Below are 15,376 nucleotides of genomic sequence, written 5' to 3' on the forward strand. Positions count from 1 at the left end.
CAATCCCTGGCCCATAGTGATTCATAAAGTATTCGTGAACTTAATACAATATGGTCCCTCGAGTTGCACGTAGTTGCAGTATCTGTCACAGTACCCTCTTAGAAAGGGTATATAATACTGGTCTTAAGAATGTGATGAAAGTAGACTGAATTATGTAATATTTTTCAACAAGTTGTACAGAAGCAACATTTTCAGGTAAGATACAAACTACAATATTTGTATTTTTCCTAAAATATTTTTCTGGACCAGTCATCATGGTATTTATGTCAACATAGCCTTATTTTCATCTCAAAAGCAAATATTTCCTCTCGCACCTCTATCAGATTGATACTTTATCTAAATGCTAGTTTAAAAGTTGGTACAAAAACACATCTAGACAGTTACAATGTAAAAATAGTGTTTATTAATTCTTGGAATGCTTCAAACTTACTACATATCAAAGTTAAATCATTATTCAATATATTTCAGTTTTTTAAAGATGGGCTTATCAAAAGAAACACCAGTCTTTGTACGTCTGATATTGCTGCATAAGGCTGTATCTATTTAGCATTAGAACTTTGGATTTATTTTGTTCTTCTACATAATTTAAGCTCCCTCATATAAAATGTAAATAGCAATCACAAAACATACGGAGGTTTGTGGGGCCATAGTTTTCCAAGATCTGCCACTCATTGTACACTCAGTCATGAAAATACTCATCTAACTGTGAGGTCCAAACTGAGATGGATGACCATTTGGAGAAGCAGGTGGTGGGGGCGGGGGTGGGGGAGGGGGCGGGGGGAATGGGAATGGTGGACTATAAATGTTAGAGTACATGTTGGGCCCTGTCCACATCATGTTTGGATTTGGGGGTGGAAAGTGATGCATCTCATTACCAACAGGTCCATATCCTGGAGGAGGAAAAGGATACTGCAGCATCATGGGATTTTTTGGTCTATGAGGCTGTGGAAACATTGCAGATTCTTGATGTAGCCTGTGATCTGAAGAGTACAAGTGCGGAGCTCTTAGTTGTGGTCTTGAGACACTTGGATTAACAGATGGATGAGGAAACCTGTCCCTTGAGAAGCCAGGGTTAAATTCTCTGCCACGATATCCTCTTGAATAATTTGAAGTAGGCTTTTGCATAGGCTGATGTTGAACTTCATTATTCTCACCTTAAAAAATAGCCACAGAATTACTTTTTTTTTAGTATTAATATTCAAATTTTAGAACTTGGACTATATTTAAAACAGTTTAGTCTAAAAGTCTGACAAAACAGGTGGTCTTCTCTTCCTCTTTAAAATCTAAATTAAACATAAAAGTATGCAACCCACATTTAAACAAACTCAAAACCAGGACTAGATTATGCTTATCAACTGACCTATTTGTGTTTTAAAAATGATGAAAAAATAAAACATATGAACTGTAAGGTATCTTTTAAACATCTGTGTGATTAGTGTGGTCAATAAATTACCATTTGTAAACAAAATATTAAATAAACTCCATTAGGTTTAGGGTTTTTTGTTTGTTTGTTTTTGTTTTGTTTTGTTTTTGTTTTTGGAACAATGCTGAAACAACAGTGATATTTAGTGGGTTTTTCTTGTAGGATTTGAAGGCTTGAAAATTAGTAGTAAAAAGAAGAAAACTCCTTCCCCCCCCCGCAGCATGCTCATTGGTTTATTTACCATAGGGATACTCAAATTATGAATAGCACACTCTAAAGTTTACTTTACAATAAAATTTAAGAGTTTGTTTTGAATAGAAAAAATATAAAGCTGAAGATGTAAAATTTGTGTTCTGATTCTGTACAGGAGTTTTCAGATTTTAACTCCACTGAACACTGCTAAGATTACTGGTACTGGATTAATAAACAACCAACTGTTTACTGGGTAAATACAATAAACCTAATAATTTGCCTGTAGCTGTTAAAAACCACCACCATATTTTGGTAAGATAAGAAGCCAAGACACAGTATTTATGCATAGAGTCCACCAATATATGCAAGGCTAATTATAATTATATCACATTATCAACGTGAATTATTGATTCCACATATATTAATATGCATTAAGCATATAGTATCAATATAACATTATTTTTTATATATATTTTTTCCCTAGCAGTTACAGGTCCTGTTTTGACCTATATCTTTTTATAAGCCTGTTCACTTTACAAAGCTAAACTCATCTTTGGCATTAGAACACAAGAAAAGTATCAAAGGGAAAATACATTAATGTTCTGACATGGTACAAGCTGAAGAGGTACCTTCATGAACCAGTATCTAAAATACTAGTATCCAAAATAAGAATAAGGATGGAACAGAACAACAAGATAAAGAACTGTGACAAACTGGTGGATTTTAGTGATATGTAAAAAGTTTTGTAACTTGCAATATCATTTATAGGATGATAAACATTCCTAGTTAAAATGTGTAACTTTGGGAGCACACCTTGTGTGTATGTTGAATTTAACAACACCTGCACAAGACAGCTTCTCTGAAACTAATATTCTTTAGCAATGAACCTGACTGAAAATGGTCATTTGGCCTCTTGAATACATTTCATACCAAACCAAAGTGCGGTCAAGCAATTGACTATACAATTTATCAACAGCAGTATGACAAATCTTGATTTTACCATTTAAATTTTACATGTCTCATGCAAGGTAGTGTCAAAGGATATCCTCTATATTAACTCTAATTCTTTAGTTTATCAGAGTAAGCACATATGAGGCTTAATCAGGATTTCGATTTTTATTATAACAAAAAATGCCATGGAGCCCTTAATTAAACGGTATTTTGACTCACTGTGGAAGATCATTTTAAAAGCATGTACATTTAAAAAAACTGAGCTTATTATTCCACCGAAAGGAAAATTATCAGGATGTCTTTGGTCATAAAATATTCACAAGATTCAGCATTAGTCGTCTAGGGAATTTGCATTTTTATTGACATTCCTACTGTTGTAATAACTGAGACTACAGGTTAATTATGAGCTCAACTGTAAAAAAAAAAAAAAAAAGCGAGTGAGTTCATAAGAGGTCACAATCTATAACAACAAATGTTGATGTGAAAAGGTGCGGAATCAAAACAGAAAAACTCAATTAGTCCCAATAAAAAGACTTAGTGATATAACTCAAAGACTATGTTAAAATCATGCTTGGTAAACAAGAAAAGTGTGGAACTGAAAATCAATAGGCCAAAATTGGTGTTTCGGAAACTAGGCCTAACGACTGGTGAACAAAAATATTGAAAGAATGGACTATTCCATCCAAACCTCCCTTTCGGGGCTCTTAAAAACAAGACTTTAAAAAAAAAATTAGCAAAAGCAGCAGCTGATTGCCAACGACGACTGAAACAAGCTTCCCATCATGGCTGCCATTCCAAAGGTCTCCTGGGATCCCAGAACTTCTTATCCTGAACTTGAAAGACAAACTGAGACAGAGGGAGAGCGCGCTAGACGACATCACCAGCTCCAGTTGAATCCTGAATACTTTCGGGGATGTTAGACTTTGCCAACTACTTAACGCTTCTATGTATCCTTTTCTTTCCCCACCTTACTTCTTCCCTTCCCTATCCCTCTCCTTTTGCCTTCTGTCTAATAAAAAACAAGACTGCATATTTTGTAACACTGCTATAAGCCCATGACCAGAAAGAGGCACCTTACAGCAATGCCCTGAACAGCCCAATGCTGTTGCCAAGGCTTGGTGTGGCTGATAAGACTGTGTATTTCCAGAGGTGAGGTTGCAAGTGAAAGTCAACATCAGGGACAGAAGCTGCATTTTCCATCTTTGTTTTTCTTCTCTCCCCTTCTGTGTTTTTGTCTTATATCTTCTTAGGAAACAAGATCAGACTTTAACAGCAGCAGCAATAACAGCCCCAGCCTATCACAACTCATTACCTCTCTTTTTCCCAAAAAGGACAGCTATTACTATCTTGGATATCATCTAAAAGATTGTCAAACAAGGGTTTTTGTCCTTCTAAAAATTCTCTTCAGCTCAGGAGAAGGGAACAGGGGATGTTGTTAAAATGAAAGCCTTACTTAGTACTTTACATTTTAATTGCTTTAACTGATTTTCCTTCGTTTCTGTATCTTTAATAAAAGGTTAGTAGGATTTTTAATGGCATTCACTACTAAACACTGAATCTGGTTTAAAATATTTACTGTTGAACACTAACTGAGTTATGTTAACAGCTTTGACTCTTTGGGCCCATTTATTCAATCTAAACGTGTACACGGTTATGTAGTGTTTGCACACACATGCAAATTTAATATTAAGTATATATATAATCTTCCAGACAATGTAATACTTAAGCAAACTAATATTTTTAGTTCACAATAAAATTCTCATTTAATCTGTAAATATTTAAGCTCATCTGATAGCAATTATTTGGTCCAGTTTAGTGAGTTATGTTTGTATTTGGCTTTCAGACTCAAAACCAAAAGAGAAAAACAATGGTGAACTCTTGCAAATTCCAGGCCACCACCACTAGACTAATGCATCAAGAACAACTCTTGCCAATGGTTTAAGGGTTAGACTATTCTAATAAACTTTGGTGCGTTTGTGACATTTGTGCAGATACATCAACATATAACAGATCCTCCACTTTTCCAGTAAAGAAATGAGATTATTTAAATTTCAGTTACACCAGAATCCTTGTCAGACTATGTACACTTACTGGGTTAATGTAAATGGAGGGGGAGGGGTTAGGTTCCAGAGAAATTTTTTTTGCCAGATAAAAGACATTATATATATATACACACTCAGGATAAGTTTTAAATAATTTTATACTAACAATTTAATACTGTACTGATTGTGAAGCTTAGTCGAGGCAGTGGCCTAGCGGGATCGGGATATGGGGTCTTGCCCTGCTCCACTCGCTGGGCATTCCAGCCAGGGAGTGGGGTCGGGTTGCAGGGCTTGCCCTGTTCCATCCACCTGGGGCTCCTGCCGGGGAGCGGGGTGGGGGTATGGGGGCTTACCCCATTGTGCCCGCCCGGCACTGCTGCTAGGGAGCGGGGTCGGGGCGCGGGGGCTTGCCCCGGTCCGCCTGCCCAGCGCTCCTGCTGGGCAGTGGGGTGGGGACTTGCCCACTCCCCAGCTGAAATGGGTGGGCAGAACAGAGCAAGCCCCCCGCACCTCCACCCCACTATCCGGCAGCAGCGCCAGGCGGGCAGAACGGGAGGGGCCATACAACGTAATAAGGGAACACTGCGGGACTTCAAAGGAGTATGTTCTCTAACAGGTCAGCAACCGAATAACAAAACAACGTTAACCAGGACAACATTAAGTGAGGGGTTACTGTAAATGATGAACTGAGTGCTTCATCAAGATTAAATGTTTTCATTTAGTGGGTAGGGTCTTCTCTCTCTACTCAATGGCTCTGCACTGAGGCAACTATGTCCTTCCAGCCAAGGTGTCTGTGATGCAGCTCCCATGCAGTGTCAGTTTTGATAAATGTTCTCTAGAGAGGGCCACTAATGAGTCATTACTCCTTTTGTGAGAGTTCATGACAGCTGCCCCCAATGTGTTCTCAGCTACTGTCAGCTACGGAGTAAAGAACTGAATTCCATTCCTAACCATGTTTCTTACTTTTTTCATTTTTGGATAGTAGGTAAATTGACAATTTAGAATATTCATTATATGTACTGCTGATACTTAATAAGTTATGTATATTTACATAGAAAAAAGTGATAATTTAGCAAAACAATCTCCTCAAAAACTTATTAGTGTGTTTATCTGTATCAAATAGTGCAAGTTTAAGGGATGTGTCCTCATGTGTTTTTAATTACAACTTTTTAAAAAAATGAAAGATTTCATGATGAAATGTACCAAAGCTCCAATATTAAACCAGTATGAAATTTAAAGAAATCTCTATCACTATGCTTTTCAGACTTGGTCTGAGGGATTGAGGTTAAACCATTTATTTTCTCTATGGTATTTACTCACTTGATTCATTCACTTCTGATTTAGGTTTCTTTCTTTCTTGATTCGGAGCTTTCTTTTTCTTTTGTTTTCTCTGCCTCTCCGTTTCATCATCACTGAAATCTAAGGCCTTAGAAAAGTAGAAAAAGATATTATTTAGAAAAATTATCAAAAAGTTCTTATATATTTAAAGTTCAACATTTTAACTTTTAGAATACCTTACAGAGGTCCTTTGGAAAATAGTTTGATCAAATAATTACAGACTGTATCATAATATATATATGCAAAAGGGATTAAAATTAAGGTTTCACAAGCAACTTTAATTCTATCATTTCCTAACTTCTGAATGCTTAACTTAGTTTTCTGGATGTAATAACTAACTATATATGTGTAAAAACATAGATGTAATATTGTTAATAGCTACTGGATGCTGCCTACAATGTATTTTTACTCATTAGAAGTTAATGAGTAACAGGGTAAGCCAGTTATCACACAGCTAATAATTCATCATTCCAAAATTTGAACTGGCCAGAAAAACCCTCTACAGTATATTGGCAGTAAAGGCATATTTAGGCCTGATAGAAGTGTATTGTGAATTTTAAGAGTTTGTCTGATAACATTTAACAGTGTAAGCATAAGTAGAATCTAGCTTCAAACCTTGAGGCCAAATCGGGAGTATAATACTTAGCAAAAGTGTGTACAGAACTCCTGGTTGCAGCCCTGCAAATTTCAGTAACAGACACTTGCTTAAGGAAAAGAATAGAAGCTACCACAGCTCTAGTGGAATAAGATTGTACTGTCGCAGGCACAGGAATTTCTGCTAATATGTAACATTCAACAATACATTTTAATCCATCTAGAAATAGTCTGGGAATAACTGTATAACTCATGTGATTCTTAGCATAAAACATGAATAATCTAGATGATTGTCAAAAGCTTTTAGTTCTATCTAAATATGCAAGAGCTCTTACTTCCAAAGTATGTAAAACAGATCACCCTTATTAATGTGCAGCTTTGGAAAAAAAATACCATCAAATTAATTGTCTGATGTGAAAATCAGAAGCCACTTTTGGCAAAAACCTGGGATCAGTCCTAAGAACCACCTTATATTTGTGAAAGGACATAAAAGGTGGATCAGCCATCAAGACATTTAATTCACTCGCCCTTTTGGCTGCTGTTATGACAATAATGAATTCCATTTTAACTGACAAATAATAAGGAACACTCATCCAAGGATTCAAAAGGTGGCCTCTCGAGTGTAACTAAAACCAAATTAAGATCCTAAGGAGGGACAAGATTTCTCAGAGGGTGAAAGCATAATGCATTGCCCCTTCATAAACTTCTTAACCATATTATGCACAAGCAGCCATCTACCATCTACTAAAAAAATGGTAAGCAGAGATCTATTTGAAAGTTCAGTTGGCAGCAGAATGGGATAACCCCTTAGTTTTTAAGGTGCATTAAATGTTCTAAAAGGTATGGTAGCTGAGACAGGAGAATCAGACTTTCCCTTCATCCAAGCCACAAATCTGGTCCATTTCAAATGGTAACACATTCTAGTAGATACCTCTGTAGAATTAAGCAGTATATCCTAAACCAATGAGGAACAGGTCTGCTCAAGAGCCAGAGTCTGATCACCCAGGCCATCAGGTGAAAGCACTGCTAGTCTGGATGAAGAATCCTGCCCACTTGCTGAGACAGAGGAAGACGTACAAAGGCCCCATTGAACAGCTGAAGGGGATCCATAAACCACTGCGGATACCACCAAGTCAGAGCAACCAGAAGCATCTCTACCCTATCCTGACTTATCTTTCTCACTGCCTTCTGAATCAAGGGGGGGTGGGGGTGGGTTAGAGCATACAGACCCACTTAGTCTAGAATGCTTAGTGTAGAATGAAAGCATCTGATATGGATTGACTGTTCCTGTCTGCACTTGAACAGAAAGGGCGAAACTTTTTGTTGAAGCTCATAGTGAACAGGTCCATGTCTTGCTGAACCCAACTGGAAAGTATGCTCTGAATCAACTGATCCTTCAGTGACCATTTGTACATTTGAGAACTGTCTCTATCGAGATAATCTGCAATCGTGTTCTGTCCTGCTAAATGCAAGACCACTGGATAAATGTCACAAAGAATGCACCAGTCCCATAACCTGATCACCTCTGCACATAGCTTAGCAGGGTGAGCACCCACATTTGTTGGCATAACACATAGCAGAACTACTTGCAGAAACCTTCCAAGTGAGGGAGGAATGATCTGAGGGCCAGACAAATGGCTCAAGTCCAACACAATGTGCAAGCTTCTCCCTTGAAAAGTCCAGTGACCTCAAACTTTAAGTTGGTTCAGATGCACCCTTCACCTCACCAAACATCTGTTGACACATATGAAGTTACGGTCACCAACAACAGGAGACTGAACTGGACACCTCTGAAAATGTTTGCTGACTACCACATCAATGTGTCCAGAATGTCTCAAGGCACAATGAACAACATTTGAAGATTGTCCAGATTTGTTTGTATACTCAGGATATCCAATGCTATACTGGCCTCGTTCTGAGACATGTAAGTAGTAGCTGCCATGAAACCCAGAGAAAAGATTAGTATCTTAGGGCTTGGCTACATTCGAAACTCCAAAGCGCTGCCGCGGGAGCGCTTCCGTGGCAGCGCTTTGAAGTGCGAGTGTGGTTGCGGCACCAGTGCAGGGAGAGAGCTCTCCCAGCGCTGCAGGTACTCCACCTCCCCGAGGGGATTAGCTTACAGTGCTGGGAGCCGCGCTCCCAGCGCTGGGGCACTGTTTACACTGGCGCTTTACAGCGCTGTAACTTGCTGCGCTCAGGGGGGTATTTTTTCACACCCCTGAGCGAGAAAGTACAGCGCTGTAAAGCGCCAGTGTAGCCAAGGCCTTAGTGTTATCTGCGAACTTGCATATCTGAATGTTTAAAATATATTGCAATATCTTTTAAAAATTCTGTCCTCCGGTAGAAAGGCTTTCCAGGTTACTGAGTCAAATATAGAACCTATGAATAAAATTCTGAGTTAGACAGAGATTTGATTCTTTTGACATTCAGAAGTTGTCCCATGTCTGAGGAAAGGGTGGTTGTAAAAGCAATGAGGCTTAATAGATCCATGCAAATGTCAGCCTTCAATAGCCAATCATCCAAATAAGAGTAATCAGAAATACTCTGCATTCTCAATTGACCTGCAACCACGGAGAGGCAGTTAGTAAAAACTCTTGGTGCTGTGGGCAGGCCAAATGGCAGCACCTTGTCATGGAAATAGTGTTCTGCTGCCACAAAATGAAGGTACTTTCAATCATTGTCAAATGATTGTCAAACTGGCTCTGTGGATATGGGGAAAGAAGTGCACATGATGTACCTTGACTTTAACAAAGCTTTGATATGGTCTCCCACAGTATTCTTGCCAGCAAGTTAAAACAGTATGGATTGGATGAATGGATTATAAGGTGGATAGAAAGCTGACTAGGTCATTGGGTTCAATGGGCAGTGATCAACGGCTTGATGTCTAATTGGCAGCCAGGATCAAGTGGAGTGCCCTAGGGGTCGTCGTGGGGCTGGTTTTGTTCAACATCTTCATTAATGATCTGGATGATGGGATGGACGGCACCCTCAGCAAGATAGGGTCCAGAGTGACCTAGACAAATTGGAGGATTGGGCCAAAAGAAATCTGATGAGGTTCAACAAGGACAAGTGCAGAGTCCTGCACTTAGGATGGAAGAATCCCATGCACTGCTACAGATTGAGGACCGACTGGCTAAGCAGCAGTTCTGCAGAAAAGGACCTGGGGATTACAGTGGATGAAAAGCTGGATATGAATCAACAGTGTGCCCTTGTTGCCAAGAAGGCTAACGGCATATTGGGCTGAATTAGTAGGAGCACTGCCAGCAGATCGTAAGACGTGATTATTCCCCTCTATTCAGCACTGGTGAGGCCACATCTGGAGTACTGCATCCAGTTTTGGGTCCCCCACTACAGAAAGGATGTGGACAAATTGGAGAGAGTCCAGTGAAGGGCAACAAAAATGATTGGGGGCTGGGGCACATGACTTACGAGGAGAGGCTGAGGGAACTGGGGTTGTTTAGTCTGCAGAAGAGTGAGGGGGGATTTGATAGAAGCCTTCAACTACCTGAAGGGGGGTTCCAAAGAGGATGGAGCTAGGCTGTTCTAAGTGGTGGCAGATGACAGAAGCAATGGTCTCAAGTTGCAGTGGGGGAGGTCTAGGTTGGATATTAGGAAACACTATTTCACTAGGAGGGTGGTGAACCACTGGAATGGGTTACCTAGGGAGGTGGTGGAATTTGAGGTTTTTAAGGCCCAGCTTGACAAAGCCCTGCCTGGGATGATTTCGTTGGGGTTGGTCCTGCTTTGAGCAGGGGATTGGACTAGATGATGTCCTGAGGTCTCTTCCAACCCTAATCTTCTATGATTCTATGATATTTATGAAAATATGTTCTTTAAATCAAGAGTCACAGACCAATCTATGACTGAAAGTGGAGGCAAGTGGAGGCAAGAGTTAATGTATAGAACCGAAATTTCCGAATATAATTGTACAGGTTTCTTAGATTTAAAATTAAATGAACCACTCCACTTCTTCTGTACCAGAAAGTAACCTGAATAAAACTCCTGATCCCTCAGGTGTTTGGATACCTTCATTACAGCCCTTATGAGAAGTAACTTCTGCACTTCTCAAAGTAGAATAACCTCCTGAGACAGTTCAGTGAAAAGGGAAGGGCAGGGGAAACTGAAAGGTTTTCAAACTGAATGGCATAGTGGTTTCTAACATTCTAGGACCTATTCCTCCAATATAATAAGCCTTCATTTGCTGATAAAATGGGCTAGCCTATCTCCAAACTGAAGAAGTGAAGGGTCCTTGCTGATTAGTTCTGGTCACTTGATACTCGCATCAAATCTCAGGGATGGTGTGCAACAAAGATGATGGAGAGGTAGCAGACTGCTTATGTTTAGACCTCGATTTAAAAAATAAATAAAAAAATACAACACTTTTTATGCTGGCTCTAAAATGACATACCCTGCTCGTGCCGTTGATGTCTTTGATATGATGAGAAACAACCCAAAGATGACTGCAGATAATGCTGTCTGATAACAGAAAGGAGGAGTAAAAGGTCTATTCCTAATAGAAGAAATCAAGCCCAAAGAGCAGATCATCAATCTTGTCTCCTTCAGCAACTCATCCATCTTTTCACTGAGAACACTAACCCCTTCCAAGGGGTGATCTTCCATTTTAATTCTAGCACCGAGACAAAGAAGAGGAACAAAGCTAAGCATGTCTCCTCAGAGTAGCAGTAGACATCAATGCTCTAGCAAAAGAGTTCAAGGTGTCAAATGAAGTCCAGAGACTGTGCTTTGCCACAATTTGAATCTCTGTTAGGATTGCATTTGCCAGTTTACTTTTGTCATCAAGCAAATCCTGCACGCTCAGTGCCATCTTTGGAATTGATAACAGGTAATTTGCCACCCTAATACCAAGAGAGGAAGAAAAGAACATTTTTTCCCTCTCTATCAGCAGAGGTGGAATGTGCCTGTCCATACTTCAACCTGCTACTAGCAGCAGCCACTATCAGTGAATTAGATGCAGGGTGTGTATGGAAATATAAAATCTGCTCCAAAGATATCTGATATAATTTGTCTGCTTTCTTGGCTCTAGACAAAAAGCAGGAGTGGTCCAAGCTGTCTTACCACGCTGGAGCACACCAGCAAGGATTGGTAAAGACATGGGGAGGTAGCACCATGAACACTGGATGAGATATCTTCTCCATAGGCACTAAAGGCAAATTCAAAGTGGACACCAGGTGATCCACTAAAACTTACCTCAGGTGGTGGCTCTTGGTCATGCTGCCATGATGCATCAGATCCTTTCTCCCTAAAAGATTAGACACAAAGATATTGAGAAGCTTTTAATAGAAATCTAATTAACTGATTAACAAGAGATTCCTAATTCTGTGACTTTATGTAAAGTAATTACTTTACAAAAAACAGCACTAAGATAACAGATAGGCAGCTGTGGCACCTTGAATAAAATGTAAGTGAATTTTAAGCTCGTCTTTAAAACAGTTTCTAACTAGTTAGAAATATATTTCACAGCTCAGTAGATCATGCAGTTACTACACACCATTTCTACAATGCTCCTACTTTGAGTGAAAAGTGAAGGCTTCATATAGTGAATATTAAGCTTTGGCTGAGTACTTTTTCAAATATTTTTTAAAGCCAAATTGTTACAGTAAACTGGGGTACCTGTTGTATGGCCATTCTCCTTCCTAAGGGTCTGTTTTGACAATGGCACAGCATAGTTTGGAGGAATAGCTAATGTTAAAAGGAGGTTCTTCTTACTTATGGCCCTGTGTCCAACCAACTCATCCTCCTCCGTATTGCCACTTCTGGTTTGTGCTTACCATTGTGTAATGCCGACAGACCCCGATCGTCAGCAGGCAGGATGGAACCTGAGAGCTTAGTGCATGAGCCTCTACTGCATGAGGTAAAAGCCAACTGGCTTGTTAGCTAAGGCTGTAGAACAGACTCATTAATCTCTCTCTCTCACTCAGTGGACTTGGTGCCACTAGATGGGACAGAGCACCACATCCAGAAAGTATGGGGGTTACATATACGCTCCCCTTTTTCCTCAAACCACAATGATCATACACTACCTCTTGCTATCATTTTTGTCTCATTCCCCTTTCTATTATTAGAAACCCCTCACACCCACATCCACCACCAGCTGGAAAATTCATTCAACTGTTTTAGCAGGTTTTCTCTGCAGTTTACTTATTGGCACAATAGAAAGATGGCTTAAGGAAACAAAAGTAAACACTTCTTGCTTAACTCAGAAGACGAACAATTACCAGTCCTGAGTTAAATTTCACTCAAAAGTCTGTAAAAAAACCCAAAGATATCAACATAAAAAGCAAATGCAAAAATGGTCAACTTGACGATTGTCCCTGAATTTCCACTAGTCAGTCTTCTGCAAATTAGCAGGTATGAAAAATTAAATTGTACTACCATCCATTTGTGAAAAAAATACTATATGGTAAACTTAAATCATGATATTGGAGAGAAAGTTTATGCAAGCCTTTTTTTAAATGGTGAAAATATCTTTCTCCACATTGCTTACAAATAATTTTAAAAAAATGCTTTGATCTGAAATACCAAGATATTTGCTAAGATATTTGTTTATGCTAATGTTATATTTCAAAGGTAAGCCATGGCTTGTTACTCCCCTGACCCCCAGCTTCTCCCCCTCCCCCCCAAAAAAAATTCCCCACCAGTTGCTGTCCCAGCCCACCAGGGTAAGCAGCTGGCGTGCCGGAACACTTTGTTTACTTAGGTTTACCTCCGTGCCTGCGGACGCTCGAGGTAAACAAACCATCTTAGCCCGCCAGCGGCTTATCCTCATGGCCCGGGAGCCAAAGTTTGCTGCCCCTGAATTATAGGGTCGGCTTATGAATGGGTCATAAAAAATTTCCATTTTTACTTATTCATCTGGGGGGGGGGGGTCGGCTTATAAATGAACCGGCTTATGATTGAGTATATACGGTATTTAAGATTTAAGATCAAAACAAAACTGGCTCAAGAATCCAAATTTCATGAATTGTTTCACCAGAAGTGTACTACCAGTTCACGTTAGGCATTCAGAACACTAGGTAAGCTTGATTCCTACCATCTAAAAATCTAATTTTAACCAAATTTCACTTTGTGTATTGAATCGCTAGTACTTGCTTTGTTAGGAACTCATTTGAAATTGCATCTGTCATTATAACTTCTCATAGCAAATGTGGGCACCCTTCAACGTCTTTAAAAAGCCAAATTGTGTAATCTTATTATATTCCCAGATAAAATATTGAACTCCTTAAGGTAAAGTACATGGGTAAACGAATGGTAAAATAGATGTAATTGTCTCAACAACAAGCATTACAAACCCAAGAAATTCAACATTAAGGTTCCATTTAAGAGATATCCAAACACAGTAAGATGTGAAAATACACAATTAAGGCACCTTAACCTCATCCTATGCAGTAACCATACAATTAAGATTCATACACAATAGTGTTTGTAGCCTCAAATTAGAAGATATTTGTTTCCAAAAACATTTGACTTCCAATTTTTTTCCTCATGGAAAAGCCAAGATACCTGAGGGAAGGTGGAATGTGTCAGGAGTCACAATCTTTCCTCAAGCATCTAGGCTTCATTCCCTTTGGGAACAATAGGAGACAGTGGCCATTTTCATAAAGGACTTTTTTCTAATGGCGGCTCTAACTTCACTGTTCTTGTGAGCTATATGATGTCAATCATTTTGAAAGAGGGTGATGTTTAATAGTTTTCTGTAATAACACAATTTATCAGGGCCTGCTGAAGGAGAAACTTTCTGTTATGAAGAATAAAGGAAAAAATGACTTTTAATCCTGTAAAACTTCTTTAAAGGTAGCCAATGAACTGTAAGTTATAATTATATGGGAAGCCTGAAGAGTTTGAACAGTTCCTTTATTAAGATCTCTCAGGACACAACAGTTGTCTAACACAGGGTGCTAAGTTTCTTAGTGGACCCATTTTTAAAGTAAACTTTAACTTGGATTTATTTGTCAATTGTCAGAAAGTGTATTCTGTACCCAAAGACTAAGTGCTATAATTTTGGAGAGGATACACTAAATTTTTCATACATAAAATTCTTTAAGTGTAAAAAACTCAACCACAACTATGGAGCCACTAGTGGGGCTTCCATACGTTTGCAGCACTATACGAACAAATAATGAGATTTTTTTTCCAGTTTTCAAATATGTAGATTAAAATACATCAACTATACTACCCAATGGTTCAGAGAAACAGCAGGTTGCCCTCCAGCAAGACACTGCCTAAAAGTCTGCATTTTCTTATAGCATCTGTGACAGATATGATTGACAAAGGCATATCTTTGTGTTTACATTTAACATTATGAACGTTATCTGTATGGTGGGTGCCAGCCCTTGACAGCATGAAAACTTCAAAGACTATTACCCTGAGATGGGCCAGATGATATGGACTCATGGAATATTCATAGATCTTTGTATCAGAAAGTGTTAAAGTGTTAAATATACTTGTGCTCCCGGCTCACTGTGGAATCTGGAATCGTTAGGGGGTGATTACTGTAAAATACCAAAACTAATTATGCACAAGTGACTGAAGTTTCCCTTGGGAGAAGGGACAATGACTAATTTTACCTAATTTTACCAATTTTTTCAGAAGACTTCGGTACAAAGGCTTTTGGGGGTATAAAGAGCCAGCTTGAACTGACAGAAGAGGATCCTTTATTTTGATTCAACAAATTGACAAGACTTTTGCCCAAGTAGGGGCCAAACACTGAAAAAGGGTTGAAAGGACTGGAACCTGCCAAGGTCTCCACAGGATTTATGGGGAGATGCTGGTAAGTTTAATGTAGTGTTTAGACCATTTTATTGTTTTATATATATTC

At 39.0% G+C, this 15,376-nt stretch overlaps 1 protein-coding gene across 2 annotated transcripts in view; it reads right to left on the bottom strand.

The window, feature by feature from the left end:
• Nucleotides 1-383: 383 nt before the first annotated feature.
• NAF1 (nuclear assembly factor 1 ribonucleoprotein) overlaps nucleotides 384-15,376 on the bottom strand; it is a 55,785-nt gene continuing 40,792 nt past the window's right edge. For both annotated transcript variants that reach the window (XM_039542718.1, XM_039542717.1), the window contains exons 6-8: nucleotides 11,749-11,800; nucleotides 5,929-6,034; nucleotides 384-1,154 (exon numbers count right to left, since the gene is read on the bottom strand). In XM_039542718.1, coding sequence (XP_039398652.1) covers nucleotides 700-1,154; nucleotides 5,929-6,034; nucleotides 11,749-11,800 — 613 coding nt within the window. In that variant the 3' untranslated portion in view covers nucleotides 384-699. The remainder of the gene's footprint in view (nucleotides 1,155-5,928; nucleotides 6,035-11,748; nucleotides 11,801-15,376) is intronic.

This window comes from Mauremys reevesii, linkage group 5 (genome assembly GCF_016161935.1).
Source record: "Mauremys reevesii isolate NIE-2019 linkage group 5, ASM1616193v1, whole genome shotgun sequence".
In the NCBI taxonomy this organism is placed as follows: Eukaryota; Metazoa; Chordata; order Testudines; family Geoemydidae; genus Mauremys; species Mauremys reevesii.